Here is a 19,743-nt window from a genome sequence, read left to right as displayed (position 1 = left end):
TTACTGTAGTTTATCTTTCAATACAGGTTACTCCCCTGCTACAGACACCTAAGGCACCAATGAAATGTAGTCACATTCTTGAACTACCAAAGCAATCCAGAAGAAGAAATGTCTAAGACAAAACCAGTCAGCCAAAGTTCACTGTCTGATCTTGAGATGCCAGGTGCTGATTCTTTTCTCGGTAGGAAAGAATTGGGCAGAGGGAACATAAAACTCTATCACAATAATAAAGATAATGATTTACATTTATGCGTCTTCTTTCATCCACAAGAACTTCAAGCTTGTAATATCTATGTAGTCATTGGGCTCCCGCCTTTACTCCTTGAAATGGAGCCATCTGGAATGACATCATTTCATATTCCAAACACCATTCCACAGAAGCATTTATTGGAGACCAAGTGGGGAAAAAATTGCTCAACTGAAATGACAGGAGGAATTCAGGGAGGAGGAATCAAAGCATCCCAGAACTTGGGCAAGCATGTCAGCTATGGGCCTGGAACAGGATGGTTAAATTAAGCTATTGGGAAGAACGGCCAAACATGGAGTACGCTGGATCCTTCTGCAGTCCAAACAATTTACTCCTGTGGTCGATCCTGCCAGATTCTCTGCTAATTGTTCCTTAAATGCACCGCTGATATACGCCTCCTTTATGCTACCCAAACTGGTGGGCAAAGTTCTTTCCCAGGCTCTGCAATTTTTTCTAAAACTCTGAAATCAATGTGTTATTGCCCCCTATTTTCTAACTCCACTGAGAATACATTTTGCTTATGTGGAGATGTAGGGAGATTTTTCAAGACAGCATACCTGCATTGCAAATGAGGGCAAAGGGAGAGGCATTGGGAAAAAGCCAAGATGTTTGTCTGAACAATGGAAGAGGCAAGAACTATTCCTGTGTTACAGCTTGGGTTTCAGTCGACCCACTAATCAGGTTAAGTGAGGGCCTGGAAAACTCTATGGATCCATTACCAGAATGATCGCAGATGGAGAGCACCCCAGGGCGTTCCGGGAGAGATGTGTCCGTGGTGTCGCTATGGGTTGGAAACGACTCCAAGGCATAAGACAAGACAAGACTGTCTACTGAGTACTTTGGAGAATATACCAGAGTCAGAACACCTGACCCTTGCCCTCAAGGAGCTTACAACTTTCCAAGAAAAAAACAGGGAAAGGTGACAGGGATTAGGGTGACCCTGGATTTGGGGGACTCTGAAGGGGAGGGGTCTATGATGAAGGCAAGGATGGGATGCTTTAGGTCCCCTGCATATGCATCTTTAAGGCAGGGCAGCCCACAGAGATCAACAGGGGCTTGATAGAGCACAGAGGAAATAGCACATTTTCTGCCCTGCCGTTCAGATTTCCCTTAGCTTCTCTAGCCATAGTCCCCAACAATTAGGTTAGAAAGCAAGAAGCAAAGATGATTTGTAAGGAGAGAGAGAAAAGTGAGTTTTGGGTTGCACGGGAGGCACTTTTTCAAGTCTAGCACCTCTTGTTACCAGAGAAGTATCGTAGCCTAGTGGAAAGAGCATGGACCTGGGATTTAATTCTGCTCTGCAGTTGTCTGCTGTGTGACCTTGGGCAAGTCACTTCTCTGTGCCTCCGCTACCTTATCTGTAAAATGGGGATGAAGAATGTGAGCCCCATGTGGGACAGGGACTGTGTCCAACCAGCGCTTAGTACAGTGCCCGGCACATAGTAAGCACTTGAATACTACTGAAAAAAACTGGGGGCCAGCCCTAAGAGTAAAGACATTCACCACTTCAACAAGTAATTGACCCCAGCACTCTACACTAGCATTAAGCGGTTGAGGTATGTGAACTTTTCCTCTCCCAGCCCAAAAGGTGCAGTGATTAATTAATTAACTGTGGTATATGATAAGCTCTTACTATGTGACAGGCATTGTACTAAAGTGCTGGGGTGGATACAAACAAATCAGGTTGGACAAAGTCCCTGTCCCACATGGGGCTCACAGTCTTCATCCCCATTTGACAGATGAGGTAACTGAGGCACAAAGAAATTAAGTGACTTGCCCAGGTCCACACAGCAGACAAGCGGCAGTGATTAGAACTAGCCCTTCTAATAGCATATGAAGTAAAACAAGAATCGCTTAGTCACAAAGCCTTTTACACATTTATTTCTATGAATATAGACAGGAAGAAGTGTGCTTTGGCAATACAAAGCCCCTGGGCAATTTGAAAGTACCTTTTTTAAATGTTCAGGGTTGACTTCCAAGCAAATTTGAAAACACTTTCAAGGGAAGTATGGCTTAGTGGAGAGAGCACCAGCGTGAGAGTCAGAAGAACCTTGAGCAAGTCACTTTTCTCTGTGCCTCAGTTACCTCATTGGGAAAATGGGGATTAAGAGTGTGAGCCCCATGTGGGACAGGGGCTGTGTCCAATCTGATTCAACTGTATCTAATCCAGCACTTAGAACAGTGCTTGACATTTAGTAAGCACTTAACAAACACCATCACCAACTAATTCAATACCCTGCTTGGTAGTTAACAATAATAATAATTATGGTACTTCTTAAGCACTTGCTTTAGCATTAGCTGTATGTGTCCCAGGGGTGGATTACCATTGATGCAGTAGAACAACTGTTCTGAGCCTTGGGAAACCCAGCCAGGCATGTGTCAAGCCAAGAAGCTCAGAGAAATGGGTGAGCAGGGGTCAGCAGGGTTCATTTCCAGTCCAAGTGACCTCAGCACAATGCCAAGGCTTTTCCCTAGTGCCACAGCCCCACAGACAGTTGCCTTGATCATTGCTGCAGTCTTCACCATCCCCATGGGTCTACTATTTGAGAAGCAGCATGGCTAAGTGGATAGAACATAAGTCTGGAGTCAGAAGGACCTGAGTTCTAATCCTGGCTCCACCACTTGTCTGCTGCGTGGCCTTGGGCAAGTCGCTTCACTTCTCTGGGCCTCAGTTTCTTTGTCCGTAAAATGGGGATTAAGACTATGAGCTCGATGTGGGACAGGGATTGTGTCCAGCTCAATAACCTTGTATCCACCCCAGCACTAAGAACAGGGCTTGGCACATAGTAAGCACTAAACAAGTACCATAATTATTACTATTTATTAGAATGTCCACTGGACCTCTCCACTTCACAGACAGAAGCCATGGACAACTTTTGGGCTGGAAATTCTCATTCCTGAAGGTAAAGTCCAAGAAAGCAATCCCTTGCTTGTGGAGCCAGGATCAGAACTCACGTTTCCTGACTCCAAGAGCTGTTTCAACCAGAATGAGTGCTCAATAAATACTGATTGACTGACCAACACCAGTGCTAGACAGATTTATAGAGGAAAAAAAAAATTAAGATCCAAAATAACTTTTTCCCCTGATTCTGCCCAGAAAAGACTAGCAATAGAGAATGCTTTTATAAGACTTAAAATATATACATACATATATATATATATATATATATATATATATATATATATATATATATATATATATATATATATATATATGTATACACCCAGCTCTCCTACAGCATAGCAACTTGGTTCTTTTAGAGACCTAGGTTAAGGAAAACTCACCCTGTAGCATTCACCCTGGGTGACATCATGTGCCTGTGATAACAATAATAATAATACATATATATATATTTACACACCCAGCTCTCCTACAGCATAGCGACTTGGTTATTTTAGAGACCTAGGTTAAGGAAAACTCACCCTGTAGCATTCACACTGGGTGACACCATGTGCCTGCAATGACGACGATAATAATAATAATAATAATAATAATAATATTCGTTAAGCACTTTCTATGTGTCAAGCGCTGGTCTTAGCATATGAGCTAATCAGGTTGGACACAGTCCCTGTTCCTCATGGGGCTCACAGTCTTAATCCCCATTTTCAAAAATGAGGTAACTGAGGCACAGAGAATTCCAACTTCACACACAGCAGACAAGTGGAGGAGCCAGGATTAGAACCCAGGTCCTTCTGTCACCCAGGCCTGTGCTCTATCTTCTAGGCCACACTGCTTCTCACAACCTCTACACAACCACTTCGTCCAATACCATGTTGTGTTGTAGCAAGCCAGATGCAAACTGCTGGAAGAATTCTGCTATTCCCTTCTATTCAAAATGCATAACGAAAATCCATACTCTGGCAGAACTTGAATGTATTTGAAAATCAATCCCAAAGGAATCATCAGAGAAGCAGCTTGCCTTAGTGGAAATAGCCCGAGCTTGGGAATCAGAGGTCATGAGTTCTAATCCCTGCTCCGCCACTTATCAGCTGTGTGACTTTGGGTAACTTCTCTGTGCCTCAGTTACCTCATATGTAAAATAGGGATTAAGACTGTGAGCCCCAAATGGGACAACCTGATTGCCTTGCATCTACCCCAGCATTTAGAACAGTGTTTGGCACACAGTAAACATATACCATCAATTTTATTATTATTATTCTGGGAGTTCAGCATGTTGCACTGATCCTGAAACTGTCAGATTTCCTACAATACCTTCATCTGGCTTTTCAGTAAACGCTGCCCTGATTAAACATCACCTTTGAATGCAATGACCGCAGTGGTGGTGGCCACTGTGAACTGAAATCACTAATTTCATTAAGTATCACAGAAATGAAGGATCTGGGACAGAGGTAAGTGATCACTGCTGCAAAACCGACCAAATCAGCCTCTTCCCAAAGTAAGTTCCAACAAGATCACGGAAACACGAAATATTACCCAATACTACAATACAATAGAGGGAAAATGGACTCACTGATTCTCTATGTCTTAGCTACTGCTTTTGACAACATCTAAATGAGCTCCATTAAGATTCTTGTATCCAATGAACCGTTTACGCAAAACGTTAAGCCCACAACAAAGGCTTCGTCACTCTTTTCAACAAGTTTCCCAATATCGAAAAGGTGACCGTATTCTGGAAATATTTTCTCCAATGAGTCTATAACCTGCCAGCGAAGTAAACTGGGTTCATTACTGCCAAAAAGGATCATCCTCAGAGGCCATTTGTGTCCCGACTGTATTTCTTTGTGTTAATCACAGAGAAATATAAAGGAAAGAAGGAGCTTACCAAGGTCCACGGCTAGAGCTGAGAGGATTCCCTCCCGTCCACTGCCTCAGAGTCTTTCAGGTGCACTTAGCACTACCAGGGGGTTTTAGATAGGAGCCACATAGTTATTCGGGGGTCTAAGATGAGCTGATTCTCAATCAATCAATCAATTGAACAATGGCGTTTAGAGCTCTTACTGTGTGCTGCAAAGCGCTTGGGAGAGACACATTCCCTGCCACAGTCTAGAAACAAGTTTTCTCTCCGCTTGGGGATCCTGGAGAAATGGGTTTAAACTGGAGTCTTTTTGAGGACTCCGATCTTCTGTGCAGGGTCTTCAAGGAATTCTGTCTCATCCTCCTGGAATATCTCTAGACCCATGAAATGATCCTGTCTGCTTTCTCCTCTCACCCTCAACTTGACTTCATATATAAGGTGGTCTTCGAGACCTGTTTTTGGTTCCTACCTAAGGACACCTTGAGTTTGGGATATGGAACAAGATGTTCAGCCAGCTGAGAGCTACCAAACGACTTTATGGGCAAGTGGAGACTCTCCAGGGGCCCAAAGTTCAGCATCTCATTTCTTACGCTTCCATTTCAGGTAGTCAGGAGCACCAAGTCTAAGTCCTTTAGAGCAAGCCTTCCAAAGAATGTTTCAAAGTTAGCTTCAGAAAAGAAGGAAACAGGGAACAAATGGAATTGGTTCATTGGCCTGTTATAAACTTGAAACAGTCCCATTGTAAGGTAATATTCACACTTTCATCAAGTCAACAAGACAGACACCTTGCAATAATCAAAACCCAAAAGTTGCTGCCACAGTAGCAATGAATTCCTACAGTTTTATGGCTGGATGAAAATTGGGATATCTTGGCTGAGGCATGAGGTAGTTTGTATTATTGATTTACCTATTTAAGATGGTTCGCTTACCTTGGTTGCAGGTTTTTCCCGTGTAACCAGGGTGACACTTGCATTTATTTGGTCCTATACATTCACCATGTTTACATCTAGGTTGGCATATGGCTGTGAAAAAAGAATATGTGTTATTTGTAAGTCAATGAGCACATGAAACATTATTTCAGGGAAAATAACAAGACTCTCTAGTTCGTACTGAGGCGTTCTTAAGAAAGAATATTCGCGAAATCAGCATTTGTGAACTCCCCACTAACTTCATGAATATATATATGCATGGGGTACTGGGGAGCTGAAGTGCTTTTTTTCAGAGCTTTGTGTCCAAATGCAGCACTGACTTACAAAGCATACACTTGTCTTCAGGAAAATACACATATAAATTCAAACACTGGTAATTTTCTGGGGAGTTTATGTTTCATCCATATATAGTACGTCAACCTGGCTTTCCTAAACTTTAGAGGCAGTGTCAGAAACCAACAACAGAAGTTCCTCTCTAATGCAAGTTAAGTACTTGAAGAGTGTGGCTGAAATATTACAATTCTTTTCAGTTGTTTTCCCCTAAAACAAATGTGAATCCTCCCCAGTATTTGAAAATTGTTGTTAAAAAGTAAAACAAAAAGTTGCAAAACTGGCTACAGGGAGACGGTTTTGGATGACAAACACCGTGTTGTAGGTTAAAAAACTAAGAAGTCACAATCGGCAGACAGAAATACCACCAAGCACCAAGGCTGTTGAAGTGGCAATCGATTCATTCAATCGTATTTATTGAGCGCTGTGTGCCTAGCACTGTACTAAGCACTTGGGAAGGTATCCAACTTTTTGGATCCTCAATCGTCATCATCAATAGTATCTATTGGGTGCTTCCTGTGTGCAGAGCACTGTACTAAGCGCTTGGGAGAGTACAGTTCAACTGAGTTGGCAGACGCTTTCCCTGCCCACAACGAGCATACAGTCTAAAGGGGAGACAGACTTCAATGTGAATAAACAATGTATAAGATGCACCACGTTAGTTATTATCTGACCCACAAAAGGTGCATTCCTTCGCCTCCTAACTCTGTCTAGAATCCTGTTAAAGTTGAGTAAAAGTGCTATCTGATGTTTAAATATAGAATGATTTCAATATCCTTTTAAACATCAATTAATGGTATTTACTTAGCACCTGAGTCCTGAGTACTATATTAAGCACTTGGGAGTGTACATAAGTAGCACTTACGTATGTTTATTCAGCTGTACAGTCTTCACTTATTCTGGTATTTCATCCTGACATATTCCATACTGCTGCCTATTTATTATATGTTGTTCTTCTCTTGTGCCACTACTATATATCATCTTTGTCTGTCACCCTCATTAGACTATAAGTTCCTGGTGGACACGGAATATGTCATTTTGTTGAACTTATCCATACGTTTAAGTACTCGGTAGGAGCTCAAAAATATAGGTAGAATTTCAACGTAGAATTGAGGATGACACCAAGATTGCCTTCTTCTAGGATTTGGAGGATGATGCTGCTAAGCGCTTAGTACAGTGCTCTGCACACAGTAAGCACTCAGTAAACACAACTGAATGAACTGTCAACATAATCCAAAAGTAGAGTTAAATTAAGCTCATTTCACCTTGCCGAATACAATTTCCTGTTATAATTAAAAAGGTTGAGAGATCCCTCGGGGGCCTTCAAAAGATAACAGATGGCTCCTAAAGTTAATGGTTTAATGTTTTAATATTAAACATACCCACTGTTAACTTCAAATTGCATGTGTTTAAGATACTTAGATTTGGAACTGTCAGTTGAAGCAATATGTGAAACCCAAACCAAACTGAAGTCGTATGAATGGAACTTGGTCAGGTCTGGACAAGTAGTGAGTCACTCCAGGAACTCAAACTATATTAATACGCAATTGCTCTTACTGTTGAATGATGGAAACTGTAGTTCCCAGAAGCACACTCCCCAGTCAATTTCAACCACTGGATTTTCCTGATTTTCTAAGCGCTACAGCTCACGTTACCAGGTAATACGAATTCTCTGAAGGGGTCCCTTGAGAAAAGAAATCAGGAACACTCATTGGATTAAATCCTTTTAAATGGGCACTGTTCCTGGATGTGAAAGTAGCCACTTTAGTTTAAAATTAACAGCCAAGTTTCCAAACGCCTTTCTGAATCATGTATAACATGTGCTTCCCCATAAGAATGCACCTTTAACTGGTTTGGGATCTAGCTCACCTTTGCAAGGTAGAAAAATACACTGAAGTGCTTAGTATAGTAAGCCCATAAAAAGCGTTTAATAAATACTCTGATTAAGCCCTCCTTTCCTCTTTCCTCCTAGCTTGTGCAACACCTTGACTTGCTCCTTTTATTCAATCCCCTTCCCAGCCCCACAGCATTGTACATAGCTGTAATTTTATTCATTTATATTAATGTCTGTCTCCCCCTCTAGACTGTAAGCTCATTGTGGGTAGGGAATGTATCTGCTATATTGTACTGGACTCTCCCAAGCGCTTAGTACAGTGCTCTGCACACAGTAAGCGCTCAATAAATACGACTGACTGACTCACCCATATGATTTGCACCTAAAGTTCTGAGACCTCCTTGGTTTATTTTGTTTGTGTCATTTGTCAGACAAACTTGATTTGGCCAAGTTTTCTTCAGTATTCATGAATTAAAATAGTATGCTTCGACTGACATTCACCAAAAACATAACGAATGAAATAACCCACTCAACTGCTTAAATCCATAAACAGGCTGGCATTTTAACTAAAAAAGGTTGGATAGGGACAATTTCACTTTTGCTATTAAAAATGATAGCAAATTGCAGGGAGGGGAGGGAGACAGAGAAAGCAGAGAGATACGATAAAGAGGAAAGTGGGGAAAAAAGGAATTCTATTAATACGAACTGTTATGTTTGTTTTTTTAAGTTGTCAGCATAAAAAGAAAAAAAACATTGGTATGAAAGATTATCAAAGAATAGCCTGTTCTTACATAATCCCACATTTGGGTTCTTTTATGTCTCCTCCCTACTTTCCACAACTGGAGGAAGAGAATAAGGACGTTGTTTAGCTCTTCAACCTCCCAGCCCTCCTGGATGGTGTTAGGGCAGAAGTGAAATAAATTCAGGATCTTTCCCCTTGAGCATTGATTGTTGTTATTTTGATGGATAACCAACACCACGAAAACCCACTCTAATGTTTTTTGTTCCAAGGCTTTCTCCTTATAACCACTATAAAGCAGCAACTTGTAGTTATGATTTGACACAAGCAAAGAGTAAGATCCATTTTTAACTAATGTGTTGTGGCGTCAAGTATTTAGTACAATTTAGGGAAAAGGGTTCCACAAAGAACCCTCTGTAGCTGCCAGCCTGTTACAGCATTTCTAAATGGGATTCCATGTCATTTTATGGGGTTTTTCAGTTTCCACCATTGCTTATGGGGAAAAAAAGCATGGCTTAGTATGAAAGAGCTTGGGGGTCAGAGGTCGTGGGCTCTAATGCACGTCACTTAACTTCTCTGTGCCTCAGTTACCGCATCTGGAAAATGGGGATTAAGACTCACTTGAAACAATCTGATAACCTTGTATCTATCCTGGTGCTTAGAGTAGTGCTACACATATAGTAAGGGCTTAACAAATACCACCATTATTATTATTACTGAAAACAAGTCATTAAGAGGAAAAAAATACTCTTTTGGTCCACTATAGTTATAATAACACCAAAGTAGAGCAGTACCTCTCCCAACTCTAGTCTCTACCCATAAAGGGGAAGAAGCGCGGCCTAGTGGAAGACACAGAGGCTTGGGAGTCAGAGGACCTGGGTTCTAATCTAAGCTCCACCACTCGCCTGCTGTGAGACCTTGGGCAAGGCAATTAACTTCTCTGTGCCTCAGTTTCCTCATCGGTAAAATGGGGATTAAGACTCAGGGCCCAACGTGGGATAGGGACTGTGTCCAACTCAATTATCTGCATCAATTTAGTGAAGTGCCTGGTACATAGTAAGTGCTTAAATACCGCAATTATCATTATTATTAACATTCTCTGTGCCTCAATTTCCTTAACTGTAAAATAATTAATAATAACAATAATGGCATTTATTAAGCACTTACTCTGTGCAAAGCACTGTTCTAAACGCTGGAGAGGTTACAAGGTGATCAGGTTGTCCCACCTGGGGCTCACAGTCTTCATCCCCATTTTCCAGATGAGGTAACTGAGTCACAGATAAGTTAAGTGACTTGCCCAAAGTCACACAGCTGACAATCGGTGGAGCCGATTGTCGACTCCAAAGCCCGAGCTCTTTCCACTGAGCTACTCTACAGTTCAGTAAAATGAGGAGTCAACGCTTGTTCTCCCTCCTACTTAGACTAGAAGCTCCATGAGGGACAGGGACTATGTCCAGCCTGATTAACTTGTATCTGTGTAGAGCTTAGAACCGAGCTTGACACACAGAAAGTGCTTAAATGTCATTTTTAAAAAAGAAGAGTAAATAGAAAGACTAGGAGAAGAACCAGATGACACGAAAGCTAGAGTGGAGAAGGTTATCAGACTTGCCACCATTCTATCGCTAGTCATGGAGTCAGGGAGACTGCTCCAACGCATCCGACAGGAAAGGGAGGGAGGGGCTGTCTCTCTTGTCTAGAAACCTGGGAATACCAACTGTTGATTCTCTGGCCTTAAGGCTCCTCAAGGGCATTCCCCGTGCCAGTGGGGATATGACTGGCAAGACACAGAGAGTGAGAATGGGGTACCGGATAAATCCCTACCCCTAGAATCAATTTCTTCAAACAGGCTTTTCATTCATTCATTCATTCAATCGTATTTATTGAGCACTTACTGTGTGCAGAGCACTGTACTAAGCGCTTGGGAAGTACAAGTTGGCAACATATAGAGATGGTCCCTACCCAACAGTGGGCTCACAGTCTAGAAATCCTGGTCCTGAAATCTCAGGACTGAGGTTCCTCCATTGTTCCCGACAGGAGACCCCTTCATCGTTAGCAGTGACATCACGTACAATGCAGTGGTATCTGTTAAGCACTTACTATGTGCCAAGCACTGTTCTATGTGCAGGGGTAGATACAAGGCGATCAGGTTGTCCCAGGTGGGGCTCACAGTCTTAATCCCCATTTTACAGATGAGGTAACTTAGGCCCAGAGAAGTTAAGTAGCTCGCCCAAGTCACACAGCTGACAAGTGGAGGAGCCGGAATTAGAACCCACGACCTTGGACTCCTGTGCTCTTTCCACTAAGCCATACTGCTTAATAGAGTGCTCTGCACACAGTAAGCATTTGATAAATACGATTGAATGAATGAATACAGTGGTGTGACCAGCCCACGCCAACTAAACGCTGATGTTTTGAGGTCTTTCCCTAAATCACAATTTGACTTATTCCATTGGCATCACACTTGGTATCACATGGAACCCATTTGATGACTGTTGATTTCACACATATCTTATGTGGAATTATTATTCTAGAAGCTATCTGGTGCCCCTCTCTCTACTGAAAAGTATTCCTTTTTCATTGGGAAAAAGATAGAGTTTCAACAATACTAAGGCAAAAAACAAACGCAGCTCTTTAACGTGACACATTTCTGGACCACTTCAGGCTAGTTTGCTCCCCAAACGTTTACTTCTGTGAGAGCAGCCAAGCCGACATAGCTGGGGTGAACAGACTTGGACAGATTTCTGCTTCTGAAAAGCCAAATACTGATCTCTCTGATAAAGGGGAAAAATCCACTGGATCTATAAAGTCAGCTTTATGACTCTATGTGCCCTACAAGTCAAATGTTAACGTATTGGAAACCTCAAACTAAAACACGATGCTTAAAAGGATTGATAGGAAAGAGATAGAGAAAAATACTACACGGGCCCAAGAGTTCACTGCAACAAACAGAAACGACTTCATTCCAAAAAATATTATTCTTGGAGTTGTGATGATCATTTCAACTTTCATACTCCGCACATTATTGCATCTTGGTCTGGCACTTTACCAAAGGCCAATGGGAAGCAGTGTGGCCTAGCTGAAACAGCACGGGGCCTGAGAGTCAAAAGACCCGGGTTCTAATTCTGAATCCCCCACTTATCTGCTGTGTGATATTGGGAAAGTAACTTAACTTCCCTCCGCCTCAGTTATTTCATCTGTAAAATAAGGATTGAGACTATGAACCCATGTGGGACAGGGACTGTGTTCAGCTGTGCATTTAGCTTTAATTCTCTTTGTTCTGACAACTTGACACCTGTCTACATGTTTTGTTTTGTTCTCTGTCTCCCCCTTCTAGCCTGTGAGCCCAATGTTGGGTAGGGACTGTCTCTAGATGTTGCCAATTTGTACTTCCCAAGCGCTTAGTACAGTGCTCTGCACACAGTAAGCACTCAATAAATACAACTGAATGAATGAATGAACCTGATTAGCTTGTATCTACACCAGCGCTTAGCACAGTGCCTGGCACATAGTAATTGCTTAACAAATACCATTAAAAAACTCCAAACCATTTACTATAGTCAAGAGTTCTACAGGCTCAGAGTGAGGGAGAGGAGGGGAAGAAGAGAGGACTCTTGAAAGGAAACAGACCAAAATAAAAATATCACTGCAGGTAATACATGTCAATGAAAATAGACTTTGAAGAGCTCATTTAAAGGGGAGGAGATGAGGTGGAGGCTATTTTCAAACATTCAATGACTACAGCTTGGCCAATGAGAAAAATAGCTAAAAATTGGACTAGAGGGGTCTTTGGGTAGAAACTGAAAGATAAAACGGAGAACGGCACACTCCAATGACACAACCTTTTCCTACAGCTTTGCAGAGTGTTCTGCACATAGTAAACACTCGGTATATTCCACTGCTTGGGAGGAAAGAAGACTGTACAAGCATAGCGATGGAGAAGAGTGGATAAATAAGGTGAAGAGAGGTCGAATGAAAGACTGAAAGCCAGTGGTCAGGAGTTTCTGATTAATATGGAGAGGAATGGGTAATCACTGGAGGTTTTTGAGGTGTGTGGGAAGAAGTGTGCAGAATGATGTTTTTCAAAAATGAGCTGGGGAGCGAAAAATTTGGTACCAGAGACAGGGAGACCAGTGAAAAAACATCTACTAATCTTGCCAGGATGTGATGAGCCCCCTGAACTAGTAGTGGCTGTTTGTGGGGGCGGGGAGAAAGGGGGACAGGGACAAAGAGGAGAATCCAGAGAATGTTGTGGAGGAAAACCCATCAGGATTTAGCAACAGATTGGTTGTGCGTGTTGAAAGTTTGAATTCAAGAACTGTGGGTTTCAGAATCAGGGAGGATGGTGATACTGTCAACTGTGATGAGAAAACGAGGTGGAGTAGATTTGCGAAGGATGATGAGGAGTTCAGTTTTAGACATATTGAACTTACGGGGCTGGTGAGAAATTCATGAGCCATATGGAGATGTTCTGAGTCTCCTTCTATTCTCCATCTCCATCAAATCCCTTGGAGAACTCATTCGCTCACATGGCTTCAACGACCTCCTCTATGCTAATGATTCCCAAATCTACATCTCCAGCCCTGATCTCTCTCCTTCTCGGCAGTCTAGCATTTCTTCCCGTCTTCCAGACATCTCTACATCGATGTCCCACCGACACCTCAAACCTAACAGGTCCAAAACAGTGCCCCTCATCTTTCCAACCAAACCCTGTCCTCCCCTTGACTTTCCCGTCACTGTAGACAGCACTACCACCCCTTCCTGTCTCATAAGCCTGTAACCTTATTCATTTCTTTCATTCAACCCATATATAATAATAATAATAATAATAATAATGACGATGGTATTTGTTAAGTGCTATTTGCCAAGCACTGTTCTAAGCCCTGGGGGTGATACAAGGTAATCAGGTTGTCCCACATGGGGCTCATTCAATGTCACAAAACCTTGTTGGTTCACCCTGCACAATCTTGCTAAAATCCACCCTTTCCTTTCCATCCAAACTACTACCACGTTAATCCAAGCACTTACCCTATCCTGACTTGACTATTATACCAGCTTCCTTGCTGACCTCCCAGCCTCCTGTCTCTTCCCACTCCAGTCCATAATTCATTTTCTGCCTGGATAATTAATCTAAAACATCATTCTGTGCATGTCTCCCCCATCCTCAAAAACCTCCAGTGATTGCTCATCACGGTCTGCATTAAGCATTAACCCGCGACCACTGGCTTTCAGGGAAGGCTTTGGGGTGTAGTGGGAAGATCGTCGGATGGAAGTGGGAGATACCAGGTTTGCGTCCATCCTCTGCTATGAGTCTTCTGGGTGACCTTGAGCAGTTTCCTCATCTGTCACTTAACTTCTCTGTGCCTCAGTTACCTCATCTGTAAAATGGGGATTAAGACTGTGAGCCCCAAGTGAGACAACCTGATCACCTTGTATACCCCCAGCGCTTAGAACAGTGCTTTGCACATAGTAAGCGCTAAATAAATGCCATTATTATTATTATTATTATCTGTCAAATGGGGATAATAATATCTGCCTTTCTCCCTACTTCACAGAATTATTGTGAGGGCAAAAATGAAACAGCAAGATGAGAGCACTTGGGGAACAAAAGCACCATATAAAAATCAAGGTATTACTTAAGACACTCCATCAGGTCTCCCCCACCCCTGCTTATCCTTTTTTTAAAAAAATGGATTTGTTAAGCACTTAGTATGTGTCAAGCATTGTTCTAAGCGCTGGAGTGGATACAAGTTAATCACGTCGGACACAGTCCCTGTCCCACTTGGAAGCAGCAGTCTAAGTAGGAGGGAGAACAGGTTCTGAATCCCCATTTTAAAGTTGAGGAAACCGAGAAGTGATGTGACTTGCCCATGGTCGCTCAGCAAGTTTTCTGACTTCAGGCCTGTACTTTTTCCACAAAGCCACACGGCTTCCCATCCTTTTTCCTCTCCCACTACACCCCAGATCACACACTTTGTTCCTCTCAAGTTAACCAACTTTTATTCTCATTTCTCTCGCTGCTTATTTCTGATCACTCCTTCTCCTTCCCTTTTTCCCAGAACTCAATGTCCCTTCACATCCAGAACACTGTTCTCCCCATCTTCAACATCTTTCTGAAATCCCATCTACTACAATCCCATACTTCCTCTTGCTTCCACTCATTCTTTCAATCATATTTAGGGAGTGCTTACTATGGGCACGACACATCCATACTGACGTCCCACCTATACCTCAAATTCAACATTTCCCAAACGGAAGTTCTCAACTTCCCTCATAAACACGGTCTTCCTCCCAGCTTTCCTAACTCTATGGATAACCCCATCTCCTCCCTGCCTCAAGATCCTACAATCTTGGTGACATTTTTTAACTGCTCCAATGTCTTTCGGACCTCAGAATCAGTCAATGACTAAATCTTCCCATTTATTCCACCAAAACGTTTCCCAGATCCATCCCATCCTCTCTGCTCAAACAGCTACCATGTCCATTTGGAAAATGGGGATGAAGACTGTGAGCCCCACGTGGGACAATCTGATCACTTTGTATCCTCCCCAGCGCTTAGAACAGTGCTTTGCGCATAGTAAGTGATTAACAAATGCCATTATTATTATTATCCAAGCTCTTGCTATATTAAAGTTTATCTGCTGTATCAGCCTCTGTTCTTTTCTCCCTGACTGCTTTGGTCCATGAGAGGATCAAACTTGGATGGGGAAACTCGGTCTTCTGCCTCGGTCGTCATCATTATCATCATTAACAGTGTTTATTGAGCATTTACTGTGTGCAGAGCACTGCACTAACTGCTTGGGAGAGTATAATACAACTCTCTACCATCAGATACTCAATGCTGAGGCACAAATCAACTTCTTGCAGTATTGCCGAATCCACGTCTCTTAACTCCTCAGAAACCTCCCATGGTTACCCATCACTCTCTGTTTCGAGCAGAAATTCCTTACCACTGGCTGCAAACCTCCTCATCAGCTCTCTTCATCTTATGTATTAGCCCTCCTTACCCACTACTGCCCAGCTCACAGTTTTTTGCTCCTCTCAAGCTGTTTCACACTTTCAGCTTTCCCACCTACAACCCTTCACTCGCATTATTATTCCTATCCGGAACCCCCACTTCCGATCATCCAGATAACAGCTCTCCCACCTCCAGTCTTCCTGAACACTTCCCCCCCCCCCTCCTCCAAGATGTCTCCTTGGATTAATTCAATCTGGGAAGCACTTGTGTATTTTAGAGACCTTCCCTAAGCCTTCCTTTCCTCTCCTAGCCGTTGCTCCCAGCCAGGCTGATGCGGGGTGAGCTGGGTGGGAGGGCTACCCACTTGGGAGAAGCAATGTGGCTCTGTGGAAAAAGCACGGGCTTTGGAGTCAGTGGTCATGGGTTCAAATCCCGGCTCCACCACTTGTCAGCTGTGTGACTTTGGGCAAGTCACTTCACTTCTCTGCGCCTCAGTTATCTCATCTGTAAAATGGGGATTAAGACTGTGAGCCCCATGTGGGACAAACTGATCACCTTGTAACCTCCCCGGTGCTTAGAACAGTGCCCATAGTAAGTGCTTAATAAATGGCATCAAAAAAAAAAATCTTCCTGTTGAGATCATTCTGGGACTGGTGGTCTCTGGGGAGAAAAACCTAACGGAACAGTCACCCTCTTTCTGACCTTGTAAATCCGCTTTGCAGAAGACAGAAAGATTTGCGTTCGGATGCCGGACGCTTATGTAAACATGTCCCGCTTTAAGAAATTCCGAGGCCACGCGGGCCTGCGATAGCGCACTTGGGAGAGCCGGGAAGCCAGCAGTTCTCCCCGAGTCCTCCCTGAGCAGGTCGTTGAGAAGCAGCACTGTCAGGTAGAAATAATCCATGAGGATTATTGCATATTCGAAATACCTTACAATGATACGACCTACATTTAAATTATATGTAATATTTGCAGTTTCTTCACTGAGCACACCTGTAGTTGCTTCAAATGTTACTGTATCCATTCAAAATGCAGGCATCACTCCCAAAATGAAAATTACTCATACTCTCCTCGCATAGACTGGGTTACAAAGTGAAGATATTAACCTAGATATCACGGCCACACAATTACCAAGAACAGGAAATAGCCGGCAGGTGTCAACATTAATAGTAGCCAGGGAAACCAACCAGGTGTGGCAGAGTGCACATGTACAACTAAAACTTCCCTGAAGCAAGACATTCCTTCCCTGAGTGGAAGTCATGTGACAGTGAGCAACAGTAGCAGCCTGTGAAGGGCTTCACACCACCTAGGAGCACTCACTATCAAGCTGGGGAAGTCAGAATAATAATAATAGTATTTGTTAAGCACTTACTATGTGCCAAGCACTGTTCTAAGCGCTGGGGGAAATACAAGGTGATCAGGTTGTCCCACGTGGGGCTCACAATCTTAAGCCCCATTTTACAGATGAGGCAACTGAGGCCCAGAGAAGTGAAGTGACTTGCCCAAAGTCACACAGCTGACAATTGGCGGAGCCGGGATTTGAACCCACGACCTCTGACTCAGCGTAGCCAGGAGAGAGCACAGACCACGGAGTCAGAGGTCCAGGGTTCTAATAATAATAATAATAATAATGGTATTTGTTAAGCGCTTACTATGTGTCAAGCACTGTTCTAAGCGCTGAGGTAGATACAAGGTAATCAGGTTGTCCCACGCGGGGCTCACAGTCAATCCCCATTTGACAGATGAGGCAACTGAGGCACAGAGAAGTGAAGTGACTTGCCCAAAGTCACACAGCTGACAAGTGGCAGAGCTGGGATCAGAACCCATGACCTCTGACTCCCAAACCTGGGCTCTTTCCACTAAGCTAAGCTCCTATGGGAAAAGGATTGAGTCCAACTTAACTGTATTTTATTTACCCGAGCGCTTAGTACAACGCCTGGCACACAGTAAGGGTTTAACAAGTACTGTTAAAAAATAAAAAGTCAGAGGGGCCAAGGAGGAAGGATCCTGGGGTAGGGGTAGTGGTGATAGACACACGTAATAATAATGATGGCATTTATTAAGCGCTTACTATGTGTAAAGTACTGTTCCAATCCCGGCTTGGCCACCTGCTGCATGTCTTTAGGCAAGTCACTTAAGTTCTCTGTGCCTCAATTTCCTCATCTGAAAAATGGGGATAAAATGTGTGTCCTCCCTCCGTTTTAGACTATGAGCCCTATGTGGGACAGGACCTGTGGACATCTGCTTATACCATAACAACTCCCCAGCATCCAGTACAGTGGTTGGTACATAGTAAGCACTTAGGGAAGCAGCACTCAGTGGAAAGAGCACGGGCTTTGGAGTCAGAGGTCAGGGGTTCAAATCCCGGCTCCGCCACTTCAGCTGTGTGACTTTGGGCAAGTCACTTCTCCTCTCTGTGCCTCAGTTACCTCATCTGTAAAATGAGGATTAAGACTGTGAGCCCTCCGTGGGACAACCCAATCACCTTGTAACCTCCCAAGTGCTTAGAACAGTGGTTTGCACATAGTAAGCATTTAATAAATGCCATCATTATTATATTATTATTAAATACAACAATTATTGTTATTCCATTGATTTACATTGTTTCTTATGTGTATAGGAGTATAACTTCCAACGGACAAGTTCTATGTGGATTCTTTGATTTGTACCAGTCCAAAAGCTTAGTACGGAATTCTGCTACCTTACACAGACATCACCCAAAAGTGCATGGACATAGGAGAAATTCTGCTACCTTACACAGACATTACCCAAAAAGTGCACGGACATAGAAGAATCAATCAATAGTATTTACTGAGGAGAAACAGAAGACAGGCAAAAATGCTAACATACTCTTTGAAAGACTGAAAACTATTGTAGGTCAAGATACGTCAGGTCTTGGGTGCGTATTTTATATTCCCAGCTGTGTCCTAGAGCAGACTTGCAAATGCGTCTATTCGGGGTAAGCACATCTAGAATGAATGCCTAATTCTATGAGGTGTACTGGACTGATCTATTATCACCACTCCTAATTCCTCTTTTTCCTGTTCACCATTTCGGATGAAGAGAATAGTCTCATAGACCTCATCAGCCATCTCTAGCATTTATGGACTTGTCTATAAATATCCTCAGAACTTCTAAATGTATATGCAAATTACATATGCTCTCTTTCGCCTTTTACTAAAGATTTCCGTGGAGAACAGTAATGGAGAAACTGAAGGCAATTTTTGCAGGTCCTCTTTTTTTTTATTTTAGGGAAGCAGTGTGGCTCAGTGGAAAGAGCACAGGCTTTGGAGTCAGAGGTCATGGGTTCAAATCCTGACTCTGCCACTTGTCAGCTGTGTGACTTTGGGCAAGTCTATTTGCTCTAATGACTTGACACCTGTCCACGTGTTTTGTTTTGTTGTCTGTTTCCCCCTTCTAGACTGTGAGCCTGTTGTTGGGTAGGGACTGTCTCTGTATGTTGCCAAACTGTACTTCCCAAGTGCTTAGTACAGTGCTCTGCACACAGTAAGCGCTCAATAAATACAATTGAATGAATAAGTCATTTAACTTCTCTGGGCCTCAGTTACCTCATCTGTAAAATGGGGATGAAGACTGTGAGCCCCCCCATGGGGCAACCTGATCACCTGGTAATCGCCTATACTGTTTTCAGAGACTAGGCCCATTTCAGTAACCCATAAGAGAGGCATGATTTCCAAAACATTGTCTTTTACAGATAGTTCCTCTCAATCTACACAGACAGACCCACAAAAAAAGTACAGAGAGTTTTAATTCAAAATAAAATATTACTTTTGTATTTTAGACAACAAAGACATTTCTTACCTGAATATTTTCATGGAGAATTTCTGAATTTGAATTATAAATCATCAAGTTAATGATAGGCTGGTGTTAGTAACCTCGTGTTTGAGAAATTATTTATTTGCTTCTTTATGCATTAGAGAATCTGAACTGT

The 19,743-nt window shown here is 42.8% G+C and overlaps 1 protein-coding gene across 4 annotated transcripts in view; it reads right to left on the bottom strand.

Annotated features, from left to right (window-relative positions):
- NPNT (nephronectin) overlaps positions 1–19,743 on the bottom strand; it is an 89,674-nt gene that overhangs the window by 37,141 nt on the left and 32,790 nt on the right. For all 4 annotated transcript variants that reach the window (XM_038755255.1, XM_038755257.1, XM_038755256.1 and 1 more), the window contains one exon: positions 5,934–6,026. In XM_038755255.1, coding sequence (XP_038611183.1) covers positions 5,934–6,026 — 93 coding nt within the window. The remainder of the gene's footprint in view (positions 1–5,933; positions 6,027–19,743) is intronic.

This window comes from Tachyglossus aculeatus, chromosome 12 (genome assembly GCF_015852505.1).
Source record: "Tachyglossus aculeatus isolate mTacAcu1 chromosome 12, mTacAcu1.pri, whole genome shotgun sequence".
NCBI classification, from domain to species: Eukaryota; Metazoa; Chordata; class Mammalia; order Monotremata; family Tachyglossidae; genus Tachyglossus; species Tachyglossus aculeatus.
The sequence above is the reverse complement of the archived record's forward strand: the minus strand, read 5'-3'. Positions and strand labels throughout refer to the sequence as shown.